The sequence below is a fragment of the Gossypium arboreum genome, chromosome 9 (genome assembly GCF_025698485.1).
Source record: "Gossypium arboreum isolate Shixiya-1 chromosome 9, ASM2569848v2, whole genome shotgun sequence".
NCBI lineage: Eukaryota > Viridiplantae > Streptophyta > Magnoliopsida > Malvales > Malvaceae > Gossypium > Gossypium arboreum.
The window spans coordinates 83,913,125-83,936,015 of NC_069078.1; the positions used below are offsets into that span (position 1 = coordinate 83,913,125).

A 22,891-nucleotide genomic window follows, 5' to 3' on the forward strand; every position below is an offset into this window, starting at 1 on the left:
CGTACTTTATCAATTTGAAAAGCTTGGACTTTGTGTTGTACTTGAGAGTTAGAGTTGTACATGCGGACCAGGATTTCTTTTGGTACGGGCCCCGCCCGACCGGATTTGCAAAAAAATAGATTTTCCTTGTTTTTTTTTTATTATTTTGTTGTTATTTTATTGTTTTCTTTTACTATTTTGCTACGATTTCATTATTAAGTTTTTATTATTTAAATATTATATAATTCTTGTTTTATTATTAATTTTGTTAGTATTTTAGAGACATTTATTACTATTATTAATTTTATACTACCACTTTTATTCTCATATAATTTTTAAAAAAATGCTTAATATAAATATTAAAATAGAAGAAGATTACTTTTATGTTCTATTATTATAACCCTTAAATTTTTTATTATATTGATTTATAATTTAAATTTATTTTAATTAAAATTCTCTTAATTAATATCATTTAATTTTCTATATTATTATATAAGTGTGTGATTAAATTGGTGTTACGAGTCAACTCAATATGAATTCGATCAATATTATATTATTATAATATTTTTTATCTTTTCTTATTTAAAAGAATTGCAAAATTTGAGATTTAAACCTAATTCACTATTATCTATAGAATGTTTTCTTTACAACTTCAATCAAAATTTTATTTTAATATTTTTATACATTTCAATTTTATTACACAAATTGTTTCACCCACGTTGTTTATATATTTATACTATTATTTAGATTAGATTCCGAATTGGTGTCACCTTCAACTAATTCCCAACTTGATTAAGGGAATTACGAAAATTCCCTTCTATATATGAATAAAGAAAATTATTTAATACATCGTCGGTGGAGGTTTCTAAACTCCATAAGCGGATTAAATGTTTGACAAGTATATTATGAGGGTGTAGTAAAAAAAATTAAAAATAAATTACATAAATAAATGTGACACTTGTTATGTTCTCAATCTACTTGTGGAGTCTAAAAAACTTCACCGGCGGTCTATCAAATAACTACCCTATAAATAAATTATTTTATTGTGGGAGTACTTTTAAATTTTTATATTCTTAATAAAACTAGTAAAAAATTTGTAAATGATAAGATTTGAATCCATGCCACAAATATCTATAAAAACTTTTATTTATCACTTCAATCCAAATTTTATTTTAATTTTTTTATACATTTCAAAGTTATTACATGAATTTTTTTTTCCACATTGTTTGTATATATTGATATGATATAGTTAGGATCAAGATTGTTCAAGTATTGAAGACTCGATATCTAATCAATTACCTAATCAATCAAGACGTTAGGATAGTCTAAGAGTCTTATTGACTTATTTGACTTGAGTTTTTTCATGTGATGTAAATGCACTTCTAGTGATTTATGGATGCGATTTATTATACATCATAATCGTGATCGAATTTGAAATTTTAAAAAAGACAATATCGACTTAACTTTGTAGATAAAGCTTGCACTTATTCTTTGCACTTAACTTAGGCACTGATTTAAAGGAGATTAATTATACTTTTATCTTGCGATAATATTAGAGACCAACCAATAAGCATGGAAGATGCATCAATCTCGGGAATGTTGTGCTGATTTGCTAAAGATATCTTTGCTAGCTTCTTTTGTATTTTTACACTGAATTATTAGGTATTATTTGTGAAAGATTCAACTTTTGTATGTGAGGTTTTTGGGTAAGTGGTTATAATAAGTTAAAACTAATTATTGGGGCTGTAATTATTTCTTTGTGTAAGAGTAGATTAAATTTTAGCTAATAGATGATTGAATCAATTGTGGAATGAAAATATTCATTGAGCGAGGCTCCGAAAAATAGGATTATTTTTGAACCGCATTAGTAAACGATTGTGTGCAAAATCTCTCTTTACTTTCTTTGTTTTCATTTTTGTTTCATTGGATATTCAATATCGTGATTGAACACGTGTTCGGACAATCATGTTCAACTTATAGCAAACTGACGTGACGTGTTTTTCAAATATATTTACCTATTTAAATCTCCTTTTACTCATAATTTAAATTATTTTTTAATTCCATATATAATATATATTTTATGTGTGTTATTATTATTAGTTTCAAATCTTACGTTTCATTATATATTGTAGATAATTTTAAACACAAAATTATATTCTAAATACATGATCCCACACGTATGTGTTATATAGAATTTTAATATTTATATAAAACTTATTAAATTAATTTTATATTAACATTTAAACGTGCATAGCACGTCACATTGAGGTTATATATATGCGCATATATAAAATAACAAAAGGTGGAATTTATTAGGCTCCGTTTGTTTCTGGAAAATAATTTCTAGAAATGATTTATTTTTTGGTGATTGAATGAATTTGTATAAAATATTTTATAAAAGCTGTTTTAAATTAAACAAATATATATTTAAGAATTTATTATATTTTCATTGTTTATCTGAGTTTATTATTATATATCTGTTAATACATACTTCATCCGGCTAAGTTATGTCTGTTTATTTCTTTCTCTCTTTTTTACAATGCCATTTGGTTTTTCTAGCTTAATAATTTTTCTAGACAAAAACTGCAACCGAAATTTGAAATTAATTACCAAATAATATAAGCAATTTCGTGTTAGAAAAATTAGAATCTTTTATCTTGTAACAATTATTTTCATTCAATTGGCATTGTAAAATGAGAGAAAGAACTTTATAAATAATATAATTTTCACTCAAATGCATAATTTAACCAGATGAATTATGTATTAATAGAATATGGTGAGAGTGGAGGAAGATTTTCCAGAAAATGTCTTACCGATTAAAAATCTGTAAGATATTTTTTCCTAAAATCCCTTCTCATTTTCCCGTGTTTCTAAAAACGTTTTACAAATATAAATTATTTACAAGCAAACAAACACTGGAAAATTAGGAAAACAATTTCCGAAAAATGTTTTCTTGATAAACAAACGGATCCTTAATATTTTTAAAATTAATACTAAATAAATTATTAAAAATTCATAAAAACTAGAATAAAAATATTAAAAATTATTTAATTCGATTTGATCGATTAAATTAATTTTTATTCAATTTAACTAATTTATAAATCAATCAATTTTTACTTAATTATGAATTGATATACTGATTAATCTTTCGATCTACTCCGTCCGACTGAAGACGTAATATTGATATGACATCTTCCAGTTAGGATGGCAAGTTGCCTACTTTCATGGGTGATAGAAAACCGAACATTTCCAATTCCATGCTCTAAAAGCACAACTTCCATTCCATGTTGAAAGGATACATATTTAAAATACTATTTTATATAAATATCTATATATCTTTTATAAATTAAAATTTGATAAAATATTTTAAATATTAAATAGTAATTAAGATTAACTTTATAAAATATTATTTAAGTAGATTAAATTATCAGTAAAGTAGCAAAAAAATTATGTTTTAAGTTTTCGATTAACATCAATAATATAAAATTAAATTAATTAATCAATAATTAAATCAATTGAGTCAACTATTCAGCAATAATGTAATAAAAATAAAAAAGATGTTTAAAGATGTTTAAAAAATCATAAACCGATTAAACTCTAGTTTTTATGTCTGTTTCTAATTTTGTGATGAATCATAATGATTTACTCTATATTCAAATTTGTATCGATGAATGGGACTACTAAATCCTTGCAAATTGGAGGAACAATCGGAAGATGGGCATGCAATTCTATGACGATAAATTGTTGACAATGAACAATTGTTAGATAAACCAAAATTAATGTTGACGGATCATTATCAAGTTGAGTGGCAAGAGGACTAAGCGGTGGCTGGTTGTTTGGATTCAAAATATCTAATAGGTATCATAGATATTTTCCAGATTGAAGCAAAAGTTATTCTTGAAAGCCTGAGACTAGTTTGGAATAAATGATTTAGACAAGTTAAATTGAGGAGTCGTAATGATTTGCTTATTGAAATTCTTCAAAAGGGACTTGTATGGATTAGTAATGTTCTTAAAATTCAGATGATTAATGACTTGTATCTCAAAGATTTGAGAGTAAAATTCAAGAGTATTTGAAAAATAAATAATAAATTAACAGATCGTCTATCCAAGATGATTAGTAATGATATTGAGCATTTTGTAATACTTAAAAAATTGCCGCATGAAATTAAAACCTTATTAAAAGATGATACTCAATCGAGTATTATTGTAAAATCAAATAATAATTAACATATTTTTTTTATCTAAGCTTTCTTTCTAAAAAAAAATGAATTGGGTTTGGCGCTAACATCACTAGTTGACATTAATCCCGGATTTCAGGCATTAGAGGCAAGCAGGAAGCAAGGAACCTTGGCTCCAATAATATTAAATTTAGAACTTATCCATTTAAAATAAAATCAAAAGTAAATCACATTTTAATACTTAAAAAATTAAGATATTTCAATGCGAAGCAAATTTTCACTTCAAAGGATAAAATATATTTTCTTAAATTATATTTAAAATTATAAAAAATAGGCTTTTTTATAAAAGTAACCTTAAAAATAAATTAATTATCAAAATAACCCACATCTTTAATTATGTACAAAAATAACCTATTTTCTACAGTAAAAAATGGTGAAGCCATATGATATGGCGTCACCACTTTGCCACGTCAGCCAGGGGTATAAAAAAATTATTTTTTGGTGGAGCCATGTTGAATGGCGCCACCAGTATAAAATACTAGTAATACTAAAAAATCTAGAAAAACGGGGGACTTAAAAAAAATTTCTATTTTTAGGTGGAGCCATTCTAAATGGCGCCACCACTTTTCCGATTTGTCGTTTTTATATTTTTTTTACTTTTTTACTTTTTTACTTTTTATTTTTTCTTATATTTTGTCTCTTTCTTAGATTTTTTCTTTTTAAGTTTTATATTATTTTCTTAATTTATTTTACTTATTTAATTTATATTATTAATTTTAAAAATTTGTAATATATATTTAAAATGTTTTATAATATTTTTAAAATTTTAATTATTATTTTAAAAATATTTTTAACTTTATATATATATATATTTGTGAAATTAATTATTTATAAATTTTAAAATGTATTTTCAAATTAATTTTTAAAATTTAAAAAATAATTATTTTTTTAGTTTTTGGAAGTATAATTTTTTCTTATTTTATTTTGTTTATCTATTTTATTTATTTTATTATACATTTCAAATTAAATTTTAGATTAGTTTTTCATAGATTTTGTCTTTTCTTTAATTTTTTCTTTTTTAAGTTTTATATTATTTTCTTATTGTATTTTATTTATTAGTTTTATAATATTTGAAATGTATATTTAATATATTATTAATTTTACATAGAATTTTTAAATTAAGATTTTATAATTTTTGTTATTTTATTTTAGTTTATTTAATTTATTTATTTCTTATTATTAATTTTTAAAAGTTTGTAATGTATATTTGAAATGTTCTATAATATATATTTGTTAAAATTTTAAATATCAGTTTTAGATTTTTTTAAATTTTAAATGTATATTTCTTAAATTAATTTTGAAAATTATAAATATTATTTTTAAATATTAACCATATTTTTAATAATATAAAATATTAAAATAATTTAAAGATATGATCTTTCAAATTTATTATTTGTTTTATTTTTAATAATATAAAACATTTAAACATTTAAATTTTTAAATAAAATTTGTATAAAAATTTAAAAATGTTAAATATTTTTAAAAATAAATAAAATTATAAATTTCAAAATTCTATGTAAAATTTAAAAATATTTAAAATCATTTAAAATATTAAAAATATTTTAAATCATTTTAAATGTTTTATAATATTAAAATATATTTAATATTTAAAAATAATTTGAAAATATATTTTAATATTTATAAAAATTATATTATAAAACATTTTAAAAAATACATTTCAAGTTTTTCAAATAAATAAAATAAATAAGGACTTAAAAAAGAAAAAAGAAAGTCAAAACTTAAAAAAAAAAAAAAGGCTGAAACAAATAAGTTGGTTGTCAGACTTGGTGGTGCCAAATTATTTGGCTCCACCAGGAAATGGCAAAATTGTTACGGGGCCCCCTATACTCTAAAAAATTACAGTATTTTGGTGGAGCTATTATTTATGGCTCCACCTCTTGGTTCTCTTAGAGTGGTGTAGTTGTTGTGTTAAGTGGAAAAGTTCAAAAAATTTGTTAAAAATGAATAATGAGGTGTTTTTGGTGTATGTTGTTTTTGATGGTGAAATTGTAGAAGGTGATATTGGCTGTGTATTTCAAGGCCGGCAAAGAGTAGGTTTGCGATTCAAAAAAAATGTGAAGCTAGCAGAAATGAAAAGGAAGATCAGTGCGAAAATAGCTATCCGTTGTGGAAGGGCGATGTCCAAATTATTTTACAAGTTTCTAATCTCTACAGATCCGTTCAAATTTTGTGCGATGCAACTGTTAGATGATGATGACTTGGGCACTATGATGGAAATATGGTGGTCCACTGGGAGTGTGAACCCCCAACCAGTTGAATTATTTGTTTAGTTAGCAGACTTAGAGCCTGTTGAGAATGTTAGCCCAATAAGTCAACATCGCGAATTTGATTTTGATCTTAATGTTGGATGGACAGGCCAATTAGAATTCGGTGGAACGTCGCAGATACCCAAAATTCCTAATTATGGTGGGAGTTCGTACAACAAGCCAACCCTCGGTCCCCGTCTACAAATACATCCGGAGGTGATAATAAGCACTGAGACAAATGTCAGAGAAATGACCAATAATGGTGAAGATTCTGATCATGACGTTGAAGATTTTAGTGACCCCGATATTGATGAGGTTCCGGACGATATCGATGATGAAGGCCCGGAGGAGGTTGAAGATGTTCACGGCCCTTCATTCTGTAACCCGAGTCATGGTATTATTTTACGAAATGAACCTGGAGACAACATGTTGAACGTAGATCTAGATGCAGTGCATGCATCCGAGTTCTCTGAGTATGCTGATATAGTACCTGCTCATAGATTGGCGTCAAATTCACAATTCGACGAGTTGTTCTTTAGGCAACAGTTCGAGAACAAGGCGGATTGTGTGTTTGCCATCAAACAATACAGCATGAAGTTGTCGATTGATTACAAGGTTGCCAAATCTACACCGACATTATACGTTGAGGAATGTTAGAGATCCGACGATGGGTGTGGTTGGCGAGTTCGTGCTACATTTATACAGAGGACTCAACAGTGGCAAATACGAAAATTAGAAGGGCGTCATACATGTACTGTCGCACGCATGTCTCAAGACCATCGAAAATTGGATGCCAAAAGTATTTGCAACTGCATCATGCCACTGGTGCAAGATAGCTCAATCATTCCTGTGTCGACATTGATTGCAGACATGCAAGTTCGATTTTAGTACAGAGTGTCATACAGGAAAGCGTGGTGGGCGAAACAAATGGCCATGCAACAATTGTACGGTGACTGGGATGAGTCATACAATGAACTTCAGAGTTGGATTTCAGCAATGGTAAAGTATGTCCCAGGAACTGTCGTGGACTTGCAAACGTTGCCTTATAGAGGCTCTAATGGAGAATTAGAACTGGGAAAAAGAGTGTTTCGTCGACTGTTCTGGACTTTTGATCTATGTGTTAGGGCCTTTTCCCACTGCAAACCGGTAGTGCAAGTTGATGGAACATAGCTTTATGGAAAATACACGCAGATACTTCTGATTGTGGTTGCACAAGACGGTAATGGAAATGTACTACCAATCACTTTTTCCATCGTAGAGTCGGAGAACTCTGAATCATGGGCATATTTCATTCGAAACTTACGGAGACATGTTGTCAGGCAAGACAACATTTGCATTATATCTGACAGATCGAAGAGCTTTGTTGCTGCAATTCGGCAATTGGAAGTTCCGTGGAGGTCTGTCTATTGTATTCGTCACATCGCTTTGAACTTCCACGATGAGTATAAGAACAAAGACTGGCGCAAACGAATTGTCAACATGGGTAAAAATATCTTATTTAAATTCGTATTTGTAATTATTTCTAGTCTATTTCCTAATTTTAACTCATTTTATCGGAATATATACATAGGGTATGAGCTGGAACCACACCAATTTAGACATAAGTTGGCGAGGTTAGAGACTAATATGGCTGGCTGCAAACCTTCTCTTACACAGTGGTTGAGTAGCATGGAGCCGTGGCAATGGGCTCAATGTTTTGACGAGAGGTACCGTTATGGCCATATGACAACTAACCTTGTTGAGGTCGTTAACTCCGTCTTAAGGCGTACGCGTCACTTGCCAATTTCAGCTATTTTTTCAGCCACATTTTATAAGTTAGCAACCTTAATGCCAAAAATAGGGTTGAAACAAGCAAAACAGTTAGAGGCAGAACACGTGTACGTCGAAAAAATCAGAGATGCCATGAAAGATAACACTCAAAGAGTTAGGTTGATGAATGTAGAACTATATTCTCGAAATTTGGAAACTTTTTGAGTGACAGAGTATATCAGTCGTCGGGGATCCCGCCACGGTCTTATGGAGTTGATCTCCGAAACAGGCGGTGTGAGTGCGAGATGTTCCAAGCACTACGGTAACAGGCGGTGTGAGTGCAGGATGTTCCAAGCACTACGGTACCCGTGTACACATATGATTGCAGCTTGTGCTACCTATAGTTTGAATGCCGAACAATATATCGATGATGTATACACACTTGAACGTATGTTGCGTATTTGGGGTAACGAGTTGCCTGTATTAAGGGATATATCGACATGGGAAGTGCAATCGCCTGCATTCGAGATGTTGCCTGATATGTAACATTCCGAAATAGGGCCTAAACGGAATAGTGGTTGCGAAACCACAAATTCAGGGTAAAAAAATATATATATATATATATATATATATATTTTATTATTTTGAGGTTCATGGTATGATTACATGATTGTGTGAAAATTTCGTGATAAAATTCTATGCATAAAGTGCTTAAATTGAGGTTAGGGACTAAATCGAATAATTTGCAAAACTTGCATTCTAGAAGTTTTTAGTATGAAATTATTTTGGAATATTAATTAGGAGATCTTAAATGGTAATTTGACCAATTTTAAGTTCATGGACAAAATTAGGCCATGGAAGGAATTTTTGAAAGTTTAGTAAGGAGGGGCATTTTGGTCATTTGGTTATTAACATTAATAAAAAGGTAAAAAAGATGATAAAATTGTATCATCTTCTTCAAGTTACCAGCAGAACCTTACCTCTCTCCATAGCTGGGGTTTCTTCAACTTTCAAGCTTCATAGTAAGTGATTCCAAGCCCGCTTTTAATGATCTTTACGTTTTGAAGTCCGTAGCTCGATAAAGCTTATGCTAGCAATAATTTAAGTTAGGAATCAAATTTGGAAAAATACCCATAGGTGAAATTTGTGTATTTTGATGTTTTATGATGGAATATGAGGTTTTAAATTATGTTAGACAACTTGTGCTACTTGGTTTTAAGTGAAAACGAGTAAAAGGCTTAATCGGTAAAAATACCTAATAGTCATAAGTACATGTTAGTGTGTGAATTTGATGTTGCCATAGAAGGAAAAATGATCAGCATGTCATAAAACATAAGAAAATAGGATGAAGTTTAATTTACGAGCCTTGGGGCAAAAGTGCAAATATGTGAAAGTTTAGGGCAAAAATATAATTTTTCCAAAGTTTGAGTAAAGGGTTGTTTTGATAAATGTTGATATTAAATAAGCTAAATTTGCTATTATAGATAAAGAAGAGCGAAATTCGAGAGTAGATCGGGGAAAAGAAAAAGTAAAGGACTAAATTGTAAAGTTTAGTCACATTTTGTATCGAGGTAAGTTTACAGTAAATAAATGCAATATTCTTTTATTTTACATTATTATTGTCAATTTCAGCACTTATATATTTATGTTATGAAAATATTTAAAGTCGAATTTAAGGTGAAGTGACAGAGGAAAAGTGTTAGAAAGCCGGTTGAACCCTAGGAATGTTAGGATATTAGGGTTGACAGACGAACGAAATGAGCCATGTAAGTCCATATTAGAAATATGGCTTTGGAGACAGGATTGAGCCATGTAAGTCCATATTATATATGGCATTGGAGCAGAATAATTCATGTAAGTCCATGTCAAAGACATGGCATTGGCGAGATATTGATAGAGCGAGAAGCGACCCTAGTATCCTTAGTATTCCGAGTGGTTCAACGGGTCAGGATACGAGTTAAATTATAGTGAATTAACAGCAAAGGAAAAGTAGATTATACTTATGAAAAGGAAAGGTCGTAAGAAAGAAGGTAAGGGAATAAAGAAGAAGATAGAAATTGAGAAGTAAAGAAATTTATGATGTTAGATGATATTATGCATAATTATCCATTATGTTGAATGTTGTGATTTATTTGCTTGTAAGCTTACTAAGCCTAGTGCTTAATCTCTTTATTTTCTTCTTCTTATAGTACTTATCTAGCCACTCGGGGATCGAAGGAAACGTCAGAGGCCGATCACACTATCAAAGAAATAACTCGGTATAATTAGACATTTTGTTTTGTGTATGGGATGTATAGAAACTTAGCCAATTTTGGTATAATATGAATAATGAATGATGTGTAAATACTTGCTAGTGATTAGCTAATAAAAATGGCCGATGATATGCATGTTTATTAATATGTATGATTGAATGGTGATTATCACATGAAAATTATGAAAAATGTGAAAGTAACCTAAAAACAGATTCAAGTAACAGCAATGATGTAACTTTGAAAAATCACTAAAAATTGCATAAACATAGTTTGAAGATGAATCATTGTGTCTATTTTCATATGGAATAATCAAAATAGATAAAGGTTTTGTATTTTATAAGATATCTAGGTTTTAGTGAAATAGGGCCAGAGCAATTTCTGGATCCCCTGTTCCAACTTTAGAAATTCACCATAAATTTTACAAAAATAATTAGGTGGTGTACTTTATATGTTTAGAATCCTTATTGAATCTAGTTTTAATGAAAACAAACGGTATAGTCATATGAATTTTTTTTACAGAGAGAAAAGTGGTTCGTAGTAAGTAGAGGCCAGTGTAGTCGAATTCTGAAACAGGGATAACTTTAACTAATAAACTGTACTAATTGGCTAAGTAAAAAATTCTAAAAAAAAATTAATAGATAGATATATGAGTCTAGTTTTAGGAAAAATTTACGGATCTTAATTTCGAGTTTTGAAACTCCAGATATGAATTTTTAGGCGACTACGACGCAGAATGGCAGTACATTCTGAAATGCTTAAATAAACAATTTAAACCTATTTAAGGGATAGAATAAGTTTAGTAATGCCTCGTGCTCGATTCTGGTAACAGTCTCGGGTAAGGAGTGTTACATTTATTGGTATCAGAGCAGGTTTAGTCGGTTTTCGGAACAGTTAGTGTGAGAAAAAGTCTAGCTATACATGCCATACTTGTATTTTGATAGTGTGACGACTCCTGACGATTTTTTTTAAATATTTTGTTTTATAGTAATGGATCCCGGGTGAGCTGGTGATGATGATGTAGAAAGTAATGCTTTGCTTCCACGAAGGGCGGCGCCATCGAGAATAGGCCATAATAGTTGATCAAGGAGGAGTGACTCGAAAGCTCTCTTAGAGCTTTGAATGATTTGTTTGTCGAGTTCGTTCGTATGAATCCGTGATTAGACCTCCACCCCTCATGATTCTCGGGCTACCCATGTAGCTCAAGCTTCCCCGATCCACAGTGCAGTGGTAAGAGAAAAACCACCGTTGATAGAATCAGAAACAAGGGCGAGAAGAGTTCGAGCAACAAAAGATGATGATCTGAAGAAGCGAAATTTTGGTTAGAAAATACTATCGAGTCTTTGACGAATTATCTTGTACACCGAGGAATGTATGAAATGTGTAGTATCACTTCTTAGAGACTCGACCTACTACTTGGTGGAAGACACTTGTATCGGTTGTACGAAAGAGAGGTCACTTGGGATTTCTTTCAGGAAGAATTTCGTAAAAAGCATATCGATCGAGGTTTATTGACCGAAGAGAAAGGAATTCTGGAATTGAAACAAGGCAATATGATTTGTGACCGATTATGAGCGTGAATTTGTCGAGCTCGATAAATATGCTCAAGAATGTGTGTCCATAGAGGCTATTCGTGTAAAAGGTTTGAGGATGGGTTAAATGATGATATCCATTGTCGGTGGGTGTCCTAGAAATAAAAGAGTTCGTTATTTTAGTTGAGAGAGCACGTAAGGCGAGGAGCTATTAAAAGAAAAGGCAAAGTTGAGACAGAGACACAAGATACAAAGAAGAGACAGATGAGCAGATCATTTCGGCTACATCCAAGAGGCCCAGAGTTTTCTACGGATCTAGCTTTTCGGCAGGCAATCTAGTCGAATAGAGGTAGCAGATTTAAGGATCCGAAGGCTCGGACCACCTCGACTACGAGTGTAGGTAATGTCGAGATGGGGTAGATCGGGGTGTCCACGGTGTGGTAGACTTCATTGTGGTCCTTGTCGGGCGGTAAAATGTTTGCTATAAATGTGGTGCTCCAGATCATTTTGTACGAGAATGTCCGAAGTGGCTAGCCGAGAGGTAACACAGAGTGCTAGATCCGGAAATGCTCCTACTAGAGGCAAATTACCGAGGCAACCGGGAGTAGGAGCAAGTAACAGAGGTACCTCTAGAGATTCGGTGTGAGACCGGATGTTAGAGCCCTGCAAGGACTTATGCTATTCGTGCACGCGAAGAGGCATCCTTCCCGATGTGATTACGGTACATTTTCTCTACATGATATTAATGTCATTGCTCGATTGATCCGGTTCAACTCATTCTTATGTTTGTATGAAATTGATGCCTAGTATAAGTATGCCTATAGAATCTCTGAATTTGTGATTAAAGTATCGAATCCATTAGGCAAGCATGTATTAGTAGATAAGGTATGTAGAAATTGTCCTTTAATGATTAGAGGCTCTTGTTTTCCTACCGATCTCATGCTATTGCCATTTGATGAGTTTGATGTGATTCTTGGTATGGATTGGTTGACTACACATGATGTGATAGTGAATTGTGGAAAGAAATTCATTGAGTTGAAGTGTGAAAATGGTGAAATTCTTCGGGTTAATTCAGAAGAGTCAGATAGTTCATTTCCTATAATTTCTGTTATGTCTGCTCAGAAATACTTGAGAAAAGGGTATGAAGCTTATCTTGCTTTTGTGTTGAACACTAAAGATCCAGAATTGAAAATTGAATCAGTGCCTGTGGTATGTGAGTTTCCCGATGTGTTTAGGAAGAACTACCAGGTTTGCCTCCTGTTAGAGAAGTTGAGTTTGGTATTGAGTTGATTCCAGGTACCACGCCCATTTCTATTGCTCCTTATAGAATGGCTCTATTGGAATTGAAAGAATTGAAAGCTCAGTTCAAGAATTAACAGATAAAGGCTTTGTAAGACCCAGTAGTTCACCATGGGGTGCACCAGTGCTATTTGTGAAAAAAAAAGACGGATCGATGAGATTGTGCATAGATTATCGGCAACTTAACAAGGTAACAGTAAAGAACAAGTATCCATTGCCTAGAATTGATGATTTGTTTGATCAATTGAAGGAGCTCTGTGTTTTCAAGATAGATTTGAGATCCGGATACTATCGATTCTGAGTTAAAGAGTCGATGTCTGAAGATCGCTTTCCGGACTAGGTATGGTCATTATGAGTTCCTTGTGATGCCATTTGGCTTGACTAATGCTCCTGCCATTTTATGGACTTAATGAACCGAATTTTTAGACCGTACTTAGATAAGTTTGTAGTTGTGTTCATTGATGATATTTTGATTTATTCTCATGATGAGACCGAGCATGCGAGCATTTGAGAACGCTTTACAAATTCGAGATAATCGGTTGTATGCCAAGTTCAAAAAAAGTGAGTTACGTTACGAAAGTTGGTTTTCTTGGACATATTGTCTCGGTGAAGGTATTAAGGTTGATACGTGTAAGATTTCAACCATTGTTGATTGGAAGCCTCCTAGAAATGTATCGAAGTTAGAAGTTTTCTTGGTCTTGCGGATATTATAGACGATTTGTGGAGGGATTTTCCATGATAGCTACCCGATTGACGAGGCCGCTACGGAAGGATGTTAAGTTTGAATGGATGAGAAGTGCCAACAAAGTTTTGACAAGTTAAAGGCATTGTTGACGGAAGCTCTATCTTAGTACAAATTTAACCGGGTAAAGAATTTGTGATTCTGATGATGCATCCTTGAATGGGCTCGGTTGTGTACTCATGCAAGAAGGAAAGGTAATTGCTTATGCCTCTAGACAATTGAAGCCACATGAGAAAAATTATCCGACACAGATTTAGAGCTAGCTGCTATTGTATTTGCATTGAAGATTTGGAGACATTATTTGTATGGTGAAAGGTGCCGGATATTTACCGATCATAAAAGCTTGAAATACTTGATGACTCAAAAAGATTTGAATTTGAGGCAAAGAAGATGGTTAGAATTGCTTAAAGATTATGAGTTAGTGATTGATTATCACCCAGGTAAGGCAAATGTAGTTGCTGACGCTTTAAGCATGAAACTTTTATTTACATTGCGAGCTTTGAATACCAATTTAGCCATGTCAGATGATGGTTCTATTTTAGCTGAATTTAGAGCTAAACCGCTATTTCTTGAAGAGATTTGTGAAGCTCAGAAAGATGATAATGAGTTACAAGCTAAAAGAGTTCAATGTGAGTCAGGCATAGAATCAGATTTCTGAATTGGCTCTGATGGTTGTTTGATGTTTAGAGACAGAATTTGTGTACCAAAGAATGATGAGCTTATTCGGAAGATTTTACAGGAAGCACATAGCAGTTCTTTATCTATTCATCCAGGCAGTACAAAAATGTATAATGATTTGAAGAAATTGTATTGGTGGGTAGGAATGAAAAGAGATATTTCAGAGTTTGTTTCTAGATGCTTGATTTGTCAACAGGTAAAGGCCGAACATCAGGTACCCTCAGGATTATTGCAACCTGTGCTAGTTCCGGAATGGAAATGGGACAGAGTTACTATGGATTTTGTGACAGGATTGCCGTTAACACTGAAAAAGAAAGATGCAATATGGGTTGTGATTGATAAGCTAACTAAGTCAGCTCATTTTATCCCAATCCGTATGAATTATTCACTTGACAAGTTGACCAAGTTATACATTTCAGAGATAGTTAGACTACATGGAGTGCCATTATCGATCATTTCAGACAGAGATCCAAGATTTACTTCACGGTTCGGAAGAAGTTACAAGAGGCTTTAGGTACGAAGTTGAGTTTTAGTACGGCTTTTCACCCTCGGAATCGATGGTCATCGAGAGAGTTATTCGGTACTTGAAGATATACTTAGATGTTGTGTATTAGAATTTCAAGGTAGTTGGGAAAAATACTTACCATTGGTAGAGTTTGCCTACAATAATAGTTATCATCAAGTTTGAAGATGGCACCTTATGAAGCTTTGTATGGACGTAAATGCCGCACACCTTTATATTGGATGAGCTTAAAGAAAGCCGATTCTACTGGGTTGATCTAGTTAAAAAACGGAAGAAAAGTGAAAGTTATCGAAATTGTTTAAAAGCGACTTGAGACGGTGAAGTCGATGCGATTTAAAAAGAAAAGAGATCGAATATCAAGTTGGTGACAAAGTTTTTTGAAAGTATCCCGTGGAAGAAAGTTCTCGATTTGGCAAGAAAGGCAAACTAAGTCCACGTTTTATTGGACCGTTTGAAGTGATTGAGAGAGTCGGACCATTAGCATATCGGTTAGCTTTACCGATTGAGTTAGAAGATTCATAATGTATTTCATGTGTCTATGCTACGTCGTTATCGTTCAGATCCGTCACATGTGATTTCTCAAACAGAGGTTGAGATTCACCAGACATGACTTACGGTGAAGAACCCAGTAAAGATTCTAGCTCGAGAAGTAAAGCAATTAAGGAACAAAAGTATTGTACTTGTGAAAGTACTATGGAATAGACATGGGGTAGACGAGGCTACATGGGAACCCGAAGAGGGTATGCAAAACAGTACCCATATCTCTTCACGGTAAGATTTTGGAATGAAAATCCCTAAAGGGGGAGAAATGTAACATTCCGAAATAGGGCCTAAACGGAACAGTGGTTGCGAAACCACAAATTCAGGGTAAAATATATATATATATATATATATTTTATTATTATTTTGAGGTTCATGGTATAATTACATGATTGTGTGAAAATTTCGTGATAAAATTCTATGCATAAAGTGCTTAAATTGAGGTTAGGGACTAAATCGAATAATTTTCAAAACTTGCATTCTAGAAGTTTTTAGTATGAAATTATTTTGGAATATTAATTAGGAGATCTTAAATGGTAATTTGACCAATTTTAAGTTCATGGACAAAATTAGGACATGGAAGGAATTTTTGAAAGTTTAGTAAGGAGGGCATTTTGGTCATTTGGTTATTAACATTAATAAAAGGTAAAAAGATGATAAAATTGTATCATCTTCTTCAAGTTACCAGCAGAACCTTACCTCTCTCCATAGCTTGGGTTTCTTCAACTTTCAAGCTTCATAGTAAGTGATTCCAAGCCCGCTTTTAATGATCTTTACGTTTTTGAAGTCCCTAGCTCGATAAAGCTTATGCTAGCAATAATTTAAGTTAGGAATCAAATTTGGAAAAATACCCATAGGTGAAATTTGTGTATTTTGATGTTTTATGATGGAATATGAGGTTTTAAATTATGTTAGACAACTTGTGCTACTTGGTTTTAAGTGAAAACGAGTAAAAGGCTTAATCGGTAAAAATACCTAATAGTCATAAGTACATGTTAGTGTGTGAATTTGATGTTGCCATAGAAGGAAAAATGATCAGCATGTCATAAAACATAAGAAAATAGGATGAAGTTTAATTTACGAGCCTTGGGGTAAAAGTGCAAATATGTGAAAGTTTAGGGCAAAATATAATTTTTCCAAAGTTTGAGTAAAGGGTTGTTTTGATAAATTTTGATATTAAATAAGCTAAATTTGCTATTATAGATCAAGAAGAGCGAAATTCGAGAGTAGATCGGGGAAAAGAAAAAGTAAAGGACTAAATTGTAAAGTTTAGTCACATTTTGTATCGAGGTAAGTTTACAGTAAATAAATGCAATATTATTTTATTTTACATTATTATTGTCAATTTCCAGCACTTATATATTTATGTTATGAAAATATTTAAAGTCGAATTTAAGGTGAAGTGACAGAGGAAAAGTGTTAGAAAGCCCCGGTTGAACCCTAGGAATGTTAGGATATTAGGGTTGAGAGGACAGAACGAAATGAGCCATGTAAGTCCATATTAGAAATATGGCTTTGGAGACAGGATTGAGCCATGTAAGTCCATATTATATATGGCATTGGAGACAGGAATAATTCATGTAAGTCCATGTCAAAGACATGGCATTGGCAGGATATTGATAGAGCGAGAGCGACCCTAGTATCCTTAGTATTCCGAGTGGTTCAACGGGTCAGGATACGAGTTAAATTACAGTGAATTAACAGCAAAGGAAAAGTAGATTATACTTATGAAAAGGAAAGGTCGGTAAGAAAGAAGGTAAGGGAATAAAGAAGAAGATAGAAATTGAGAAGTAAAGAAATTTATGATGTTAGATGATATTATGCATAATTATCCATTATGTTGAATGTTGTGATTTATTTGCTTGTAAGCTTACTAAGCCTAGTGCTTAATCTCTTTATTTTCTTCTTCTTATAGTACTTATCTAGCCACTCGGGGATCGAAGGAAACGTCGGAGGCCGATCACACTATCAAAGAAATAACTCGGTATAATTAGGCGTTTTGTTTTGTGTATGGCATGTATAGAAACTTAGCCACTTTTGGTATAATATGAACAATGAATGATGTGTAAATACTTGCTAGTGATTAGCTAATAAAATGGCCGATGATATGCATGTTTATTAATATGTATGATTGAATGGTGATTATCACATGAAAATTATGAAAATGTGAAAGTAACCTAAAACAGATTCAAGTAACAACAATGATGTAACTTTGAAAAATCACTAAAAATTGCATAAACATAGTTTGAAGATGAATAATATATGAAATTAAAGCTCATTGTGTCTATTTTCATATGGAATAATCAAAATAGGTAAAGGTTTTGTATTTTATAAGATATCTAGGTTTTAGTGAAATAGGGCCAGAGCAATTTCTGGATCCCCTGTTCCAACTTTAGAAATTCACCATAAATTTTACAAAAATAATTAGGTGGTGTACTTTATATGTTTAGAATCCTTATTGAATCTAGTTTTAATGGAAACAAACGGTATAGTCATATGAATTTTTTTTACAGAGAGAAAAGTGGTTCGTAGTAAGTAGAGGCCAGTGTAGTCGAATTCTGAAACAGGGATAACTTTAACTAATAAACTGTACTAATTGGCTAAGTCAAAAATTCTAAAAAAAAATTAATAGATAGATATATGAGTCTAGTTTCAGGAAAAATTTACGGATCTTAATTTCGAGTTTTGAAACTCGAGAAATGAATTTTTAAGCAACCATGACGCAGAAAATAGTTTATTCCGAAAATTAAAATAGGTGATTTAGAGTTGTTTAAAAGGTAAGATAAGTTTAGTAACACCTCAAGCTTGACTCCGGTGACGGTTTCGGGCGTGGGGGCGTTACATGATAGGTCACTACGTATGAGAGTCAAAGGTAGACCGACAATAACGAGGATTCGAAACGACATGGATGTAAGAAAACAAGTCGATCCAAAGCGTTGAACCATATGTAGAACAGTTGGCCACAATCGGAGCAAATGTCCCCATGGAAACGTCTACACTGGCCAAACTTCACGGTCTGAAAGAAATTAAATGTTGTAACTGAGGTCTGTCTATATTATAATCTTTTAGAAATAAAGTTTGTATTATTTAGTGTTAAAATTATATTTAAAATTAATAGTTGCAACTTTTAATACTTTAAAAGATTTTATAATAAATTAAATAAAAAAATACTAATATATAAGTTGTGAAACCTTAAACCAATACAACAAATATCATATAATACTTGAAATTTGCATAACTTAAAATTGGAAAGAACCAGGAGTGGTATCATCGTTAAAATATAACAGGTTCACGGGCCTTCGTTGACGGGGTGGACGTTGAGGTGTATTGTACACATCTGAAGGATTGGCAATTGGGTCGATCGTGGCCTAAGGCGGGGTGGAGTACATGTTATTACCAAACATATCAACTGATGTCGGTGGTTGCTCTAGGTCAAATGGACTCGAACTGCCTATATTCGGGTGATATGAACTTGAACCACCCATGTTCGGGTGATATGAACTCGAACCACCCATGTCCGAGTTATATGAACTGCTCTGGGACTCATCACAAAAAATGTCAACCCATTGCTTCGATGTGTTTAAAACTTGGTCCTCCGAGTCAGGCTCCGCCATATGTTGATCCTCCACCTCCACTGTAGGTTGATTTCCACGTCTGTAGCCGTGACCTGGTACTATCGTAAGTTGTCCACCATATAAATAAACTCGCCATCGATTCATGTACCACTGCATATAGTCAGTCAAGGAACTGAAGTCAAACATGCAGGAGTGCATCTCAGGCCGCCTGTAGTACCGAGTATTCCATAGTGCTACATAACATTGATGTTCCACGCTCCAATCTAATGTATGTCTCCCCTGCATGGTCTTACCGTGGACATCAGCAAACTGTTGTGGCTCGACCGGCACAAATTGTTTACACCCAAATTGTCGCATAAGTCGATCACCGTTGTACCACTCAACGGTTGAGAAGTTGAGCACCGGCATTTTAATGCACCACATACGAGCTTCAGCGTGAACCCTCTGAGGAATAAGGGTTGCAATGTTTACTGCAAAATACGGCATCCACAACAACTGCACAATATAACATAATGAGTCAATTCACATCACATACTGTAAGTGGATAAGTTAAATAAACGTTACTTAAACTATATTAATATATATTACTTTCTCTCCGGCGTACGCCTCTATCATTTGACGGTAAATGATTAATGTCTGGCTCGCACCAATTCCCGGAGACGTCGTCCATCTGAAATCGAAACAAATATGTTGGCAGTTAAACTTTGAAAAATATTATCCACACTTATGAGTCGTTAAATGTTAAGTATAATTTTGTTTTTACCTATTTATAAGTGGCCACGAATATGGTTGGTGCCTAACAACCGCTTGAAACGGCATCCTGTATAGAGTCCAATACTGCAGTAGACCTAGACAACCAGCCATATTACTAACCCCATGTTTTGTTGCACGACAGAGCTCATAGTATAATGCAGCCAACACTGCAGATCCCCAACTGTAACTACCGGTACGAGAAAAATCCTCCAATAGAGGCAAATACTTTAAGTGGACTCTATTAGACGTGTTGTTCGGCAGAAGTACCCCCCCAATCAGCTGCATAATATAGGCTCGAGCAGCATACATCACCTCCTGCTCAGTGGCAGTGCTCGATAACTGTAACGCCCCTAACCCGAATCCGTCACCGAAATAGAGTTACGGAGCATTAACGGAGTTACCGATTCATTTATCAGATATTTCATTAATCCGATATCTTTTCTTTTCCACGTTCAAGTCTCGTATTCAAGTCATCCAGATCTTTATAAAGAAATTTGATCGTCGTTTTCATTTATTTCATGTTATAATACATTCAACTAATGCTCTAAACAAAATTATCATTTTACACCTAAACTTTTAATTAATGATGATTTCATCCTTAGGTTAGAATAAAATAAAATTATTGCAATTTAATCCTTATTTCCAGCCGTTATTCTCACACAAATTGATAACAACCGATGAATTCTATAAAGTGTCAGAATTTTCCATAATTTCAACACTTTTCAATTTAATCCTTAAAACATGTTTTTCCCTAATCTTGAGCTAAATTAATAATTTCATTCAATTTTGTAATTTAAATAATAAAATAATCCATTTCATGCAAATTGGTCATTTCTAACATTTTTTTACAAAATTGCCCATAAAATTTTACTTTTATTCAATTTAGTCCATGAGCCTAAAACATACAAATTAGCCATGGTAGCTGAATATTCATACATATTTTCCTCCTCCTCCTCTCCATTCCACATCCTTAATTTATATAACATGCAAAAAGTAACATTATCAATAATTTCACTATTTACTTATGTATATTCAAAACTGTCCATTTGCGTCATAGTCACTAAATTATTTATATCTTAAGCTACAAAACTCAAAATTAAGATCCGCTAATTTTCCCTAAAACTAGAATTACTTATCTTATTACCATAAAATTTTCAGAATTTTTGGTTTAGCCAATAAGTACAGTTTATTCTTTAAAGTTGCCCCTATTCTACTGTCTGACAATTCCGACCCTTCTTCATTAAGAATTAATTATCTCATCGTACGAGATTCGGATGATGTTCCCGCTTATTTCTATTGAAAATAGACTCTTTAGGGATTTTAAACAAATAAATTTAATCCCTTAATTATTTTTCTCCAATTTTTGATGATTTTCCAAATTCATAACAGGGGAACCCGAAATCATTCTGACATTATCTCACAAAACTTATTATATCATATGATTTACAATTCCATTGCTTACACCGTTTATTCTATAAGAAACTAGACTCAATAAGATTTAATTTCATATTTTATTCATCCTCTAATTCGATTTCTAAATTTTTTTGTGATTTTTCAAAGTTAGACTATTGCTGCTGTCCAAAACTGTTTTAGTGCAAAATGTTGATTTTCATTTTGCCCCAAATTTCACAGTTCATACAATTCAGTCCTTACTTAATTAACCCCTCAATTAAACTAATTTTATCAATTAATACTTTTCCTAGATATTATAAGTTATTTCATAACTATTGAAATTCAGAATTTCCACATAAAACTCTAACTTCAAACTCTTTTACAATTTAGGTCCCAAACATTCACTTTCTATTCAATTCTTTCAATAAAATCAGCATATAAACAATTTAAAGCTCTAATTCTATATCAAATCATCATATACTTCCAGCACATATTCATAGAAACTTTCAATTTCTTTCATAGAATCAAGAACTAATGAATTCAACAAATGGACCTAGTTGTAAAATTCACAAAAACACAAAAATTTCAAGAAATAATCAAGAATTGAACTTACTTGCAGTAAAAATATGAAACACCAGCTTAAGGGAACTCTTCCATGGTGTTTTTTCTGATGAGAATGCAGAAAAATAAAGAGAAATCTAGATAATTCCACTTTAGTCCTAGTTTTATTAAGTAAATTTTGCAATTTTCTAATTTTGCCCTTATTTTCTTGGTGATTTCATGCTCTTGCCGTCCAGCCCAAATAGACCTTGGGTCTATTTGGCTTTTAAACCCTCTTTCTTTTATCATTTAAGCTATTTAATCATTTCCCACAATTTTGCATTTGATACAATTTAGTCCTTTTTGTTCAATTAGCTATCAGTACTTTAAATTTTCTTGACGAAACTTTAATACTAACTTATTAACACTTCATAAATATTTATAAAAATATTTATGGCTCGATTTAAAATTTTCGAGGTCTCGATACCTCGTTTTCAATTCTAATTATTTTAATATATATATTTGTACATTTCACTATTTCAAAATTTTTCCTAACTTCACATTTAACTTATACTCACTAAATAAATAATATTTCCTACTCATTTGTCGGATTTAGTGATCTCGAATCACTGTTCGGACACCACTGAAAATTAGGCTGTTACAATAACTGCTTAAAATTTGCTCTCAACCATGCTAATGTCAAGCATGTGAAATTCTGTTCCCCATCACGAGGGGACCGTCCAAGCAGTCTGTAGCATACTACAGAAGGTTCCAACACTTTGCTTCGACCCGTGACCACAGCACCGTCAACTTGTAACCCAAGTTGCATAGCG

At 32.2% G+C, this 22,891-nt stretch overlaps 1 protein-coding gene across 1 annotated transcript; it reads left to right on the top strand.

The window, feature by feature from the left end:
• The first annotated feature begins 7,413 nt into the window (after positions 1-7,413).
• Positions 7,414-8,781, top strand: LOC128280483 (uncharacterized). The gene is made up of 4 exons (XM_053018644.1): positions 7,414-7,632; positions 7,678-7,969; positions 8,057-8,251; positions 8,468-8,781. The coding sequence occupies exons 1-4, from the start codon at positions 7,414-7,416 to the stop codon at positions 8,779-8,781; spliced, it is 1,020 nt and encodes a 339-aa protein (XP_052874604.1).
• Positions 8,782-22,891: the final 14,110 nt, after the last annotated feature.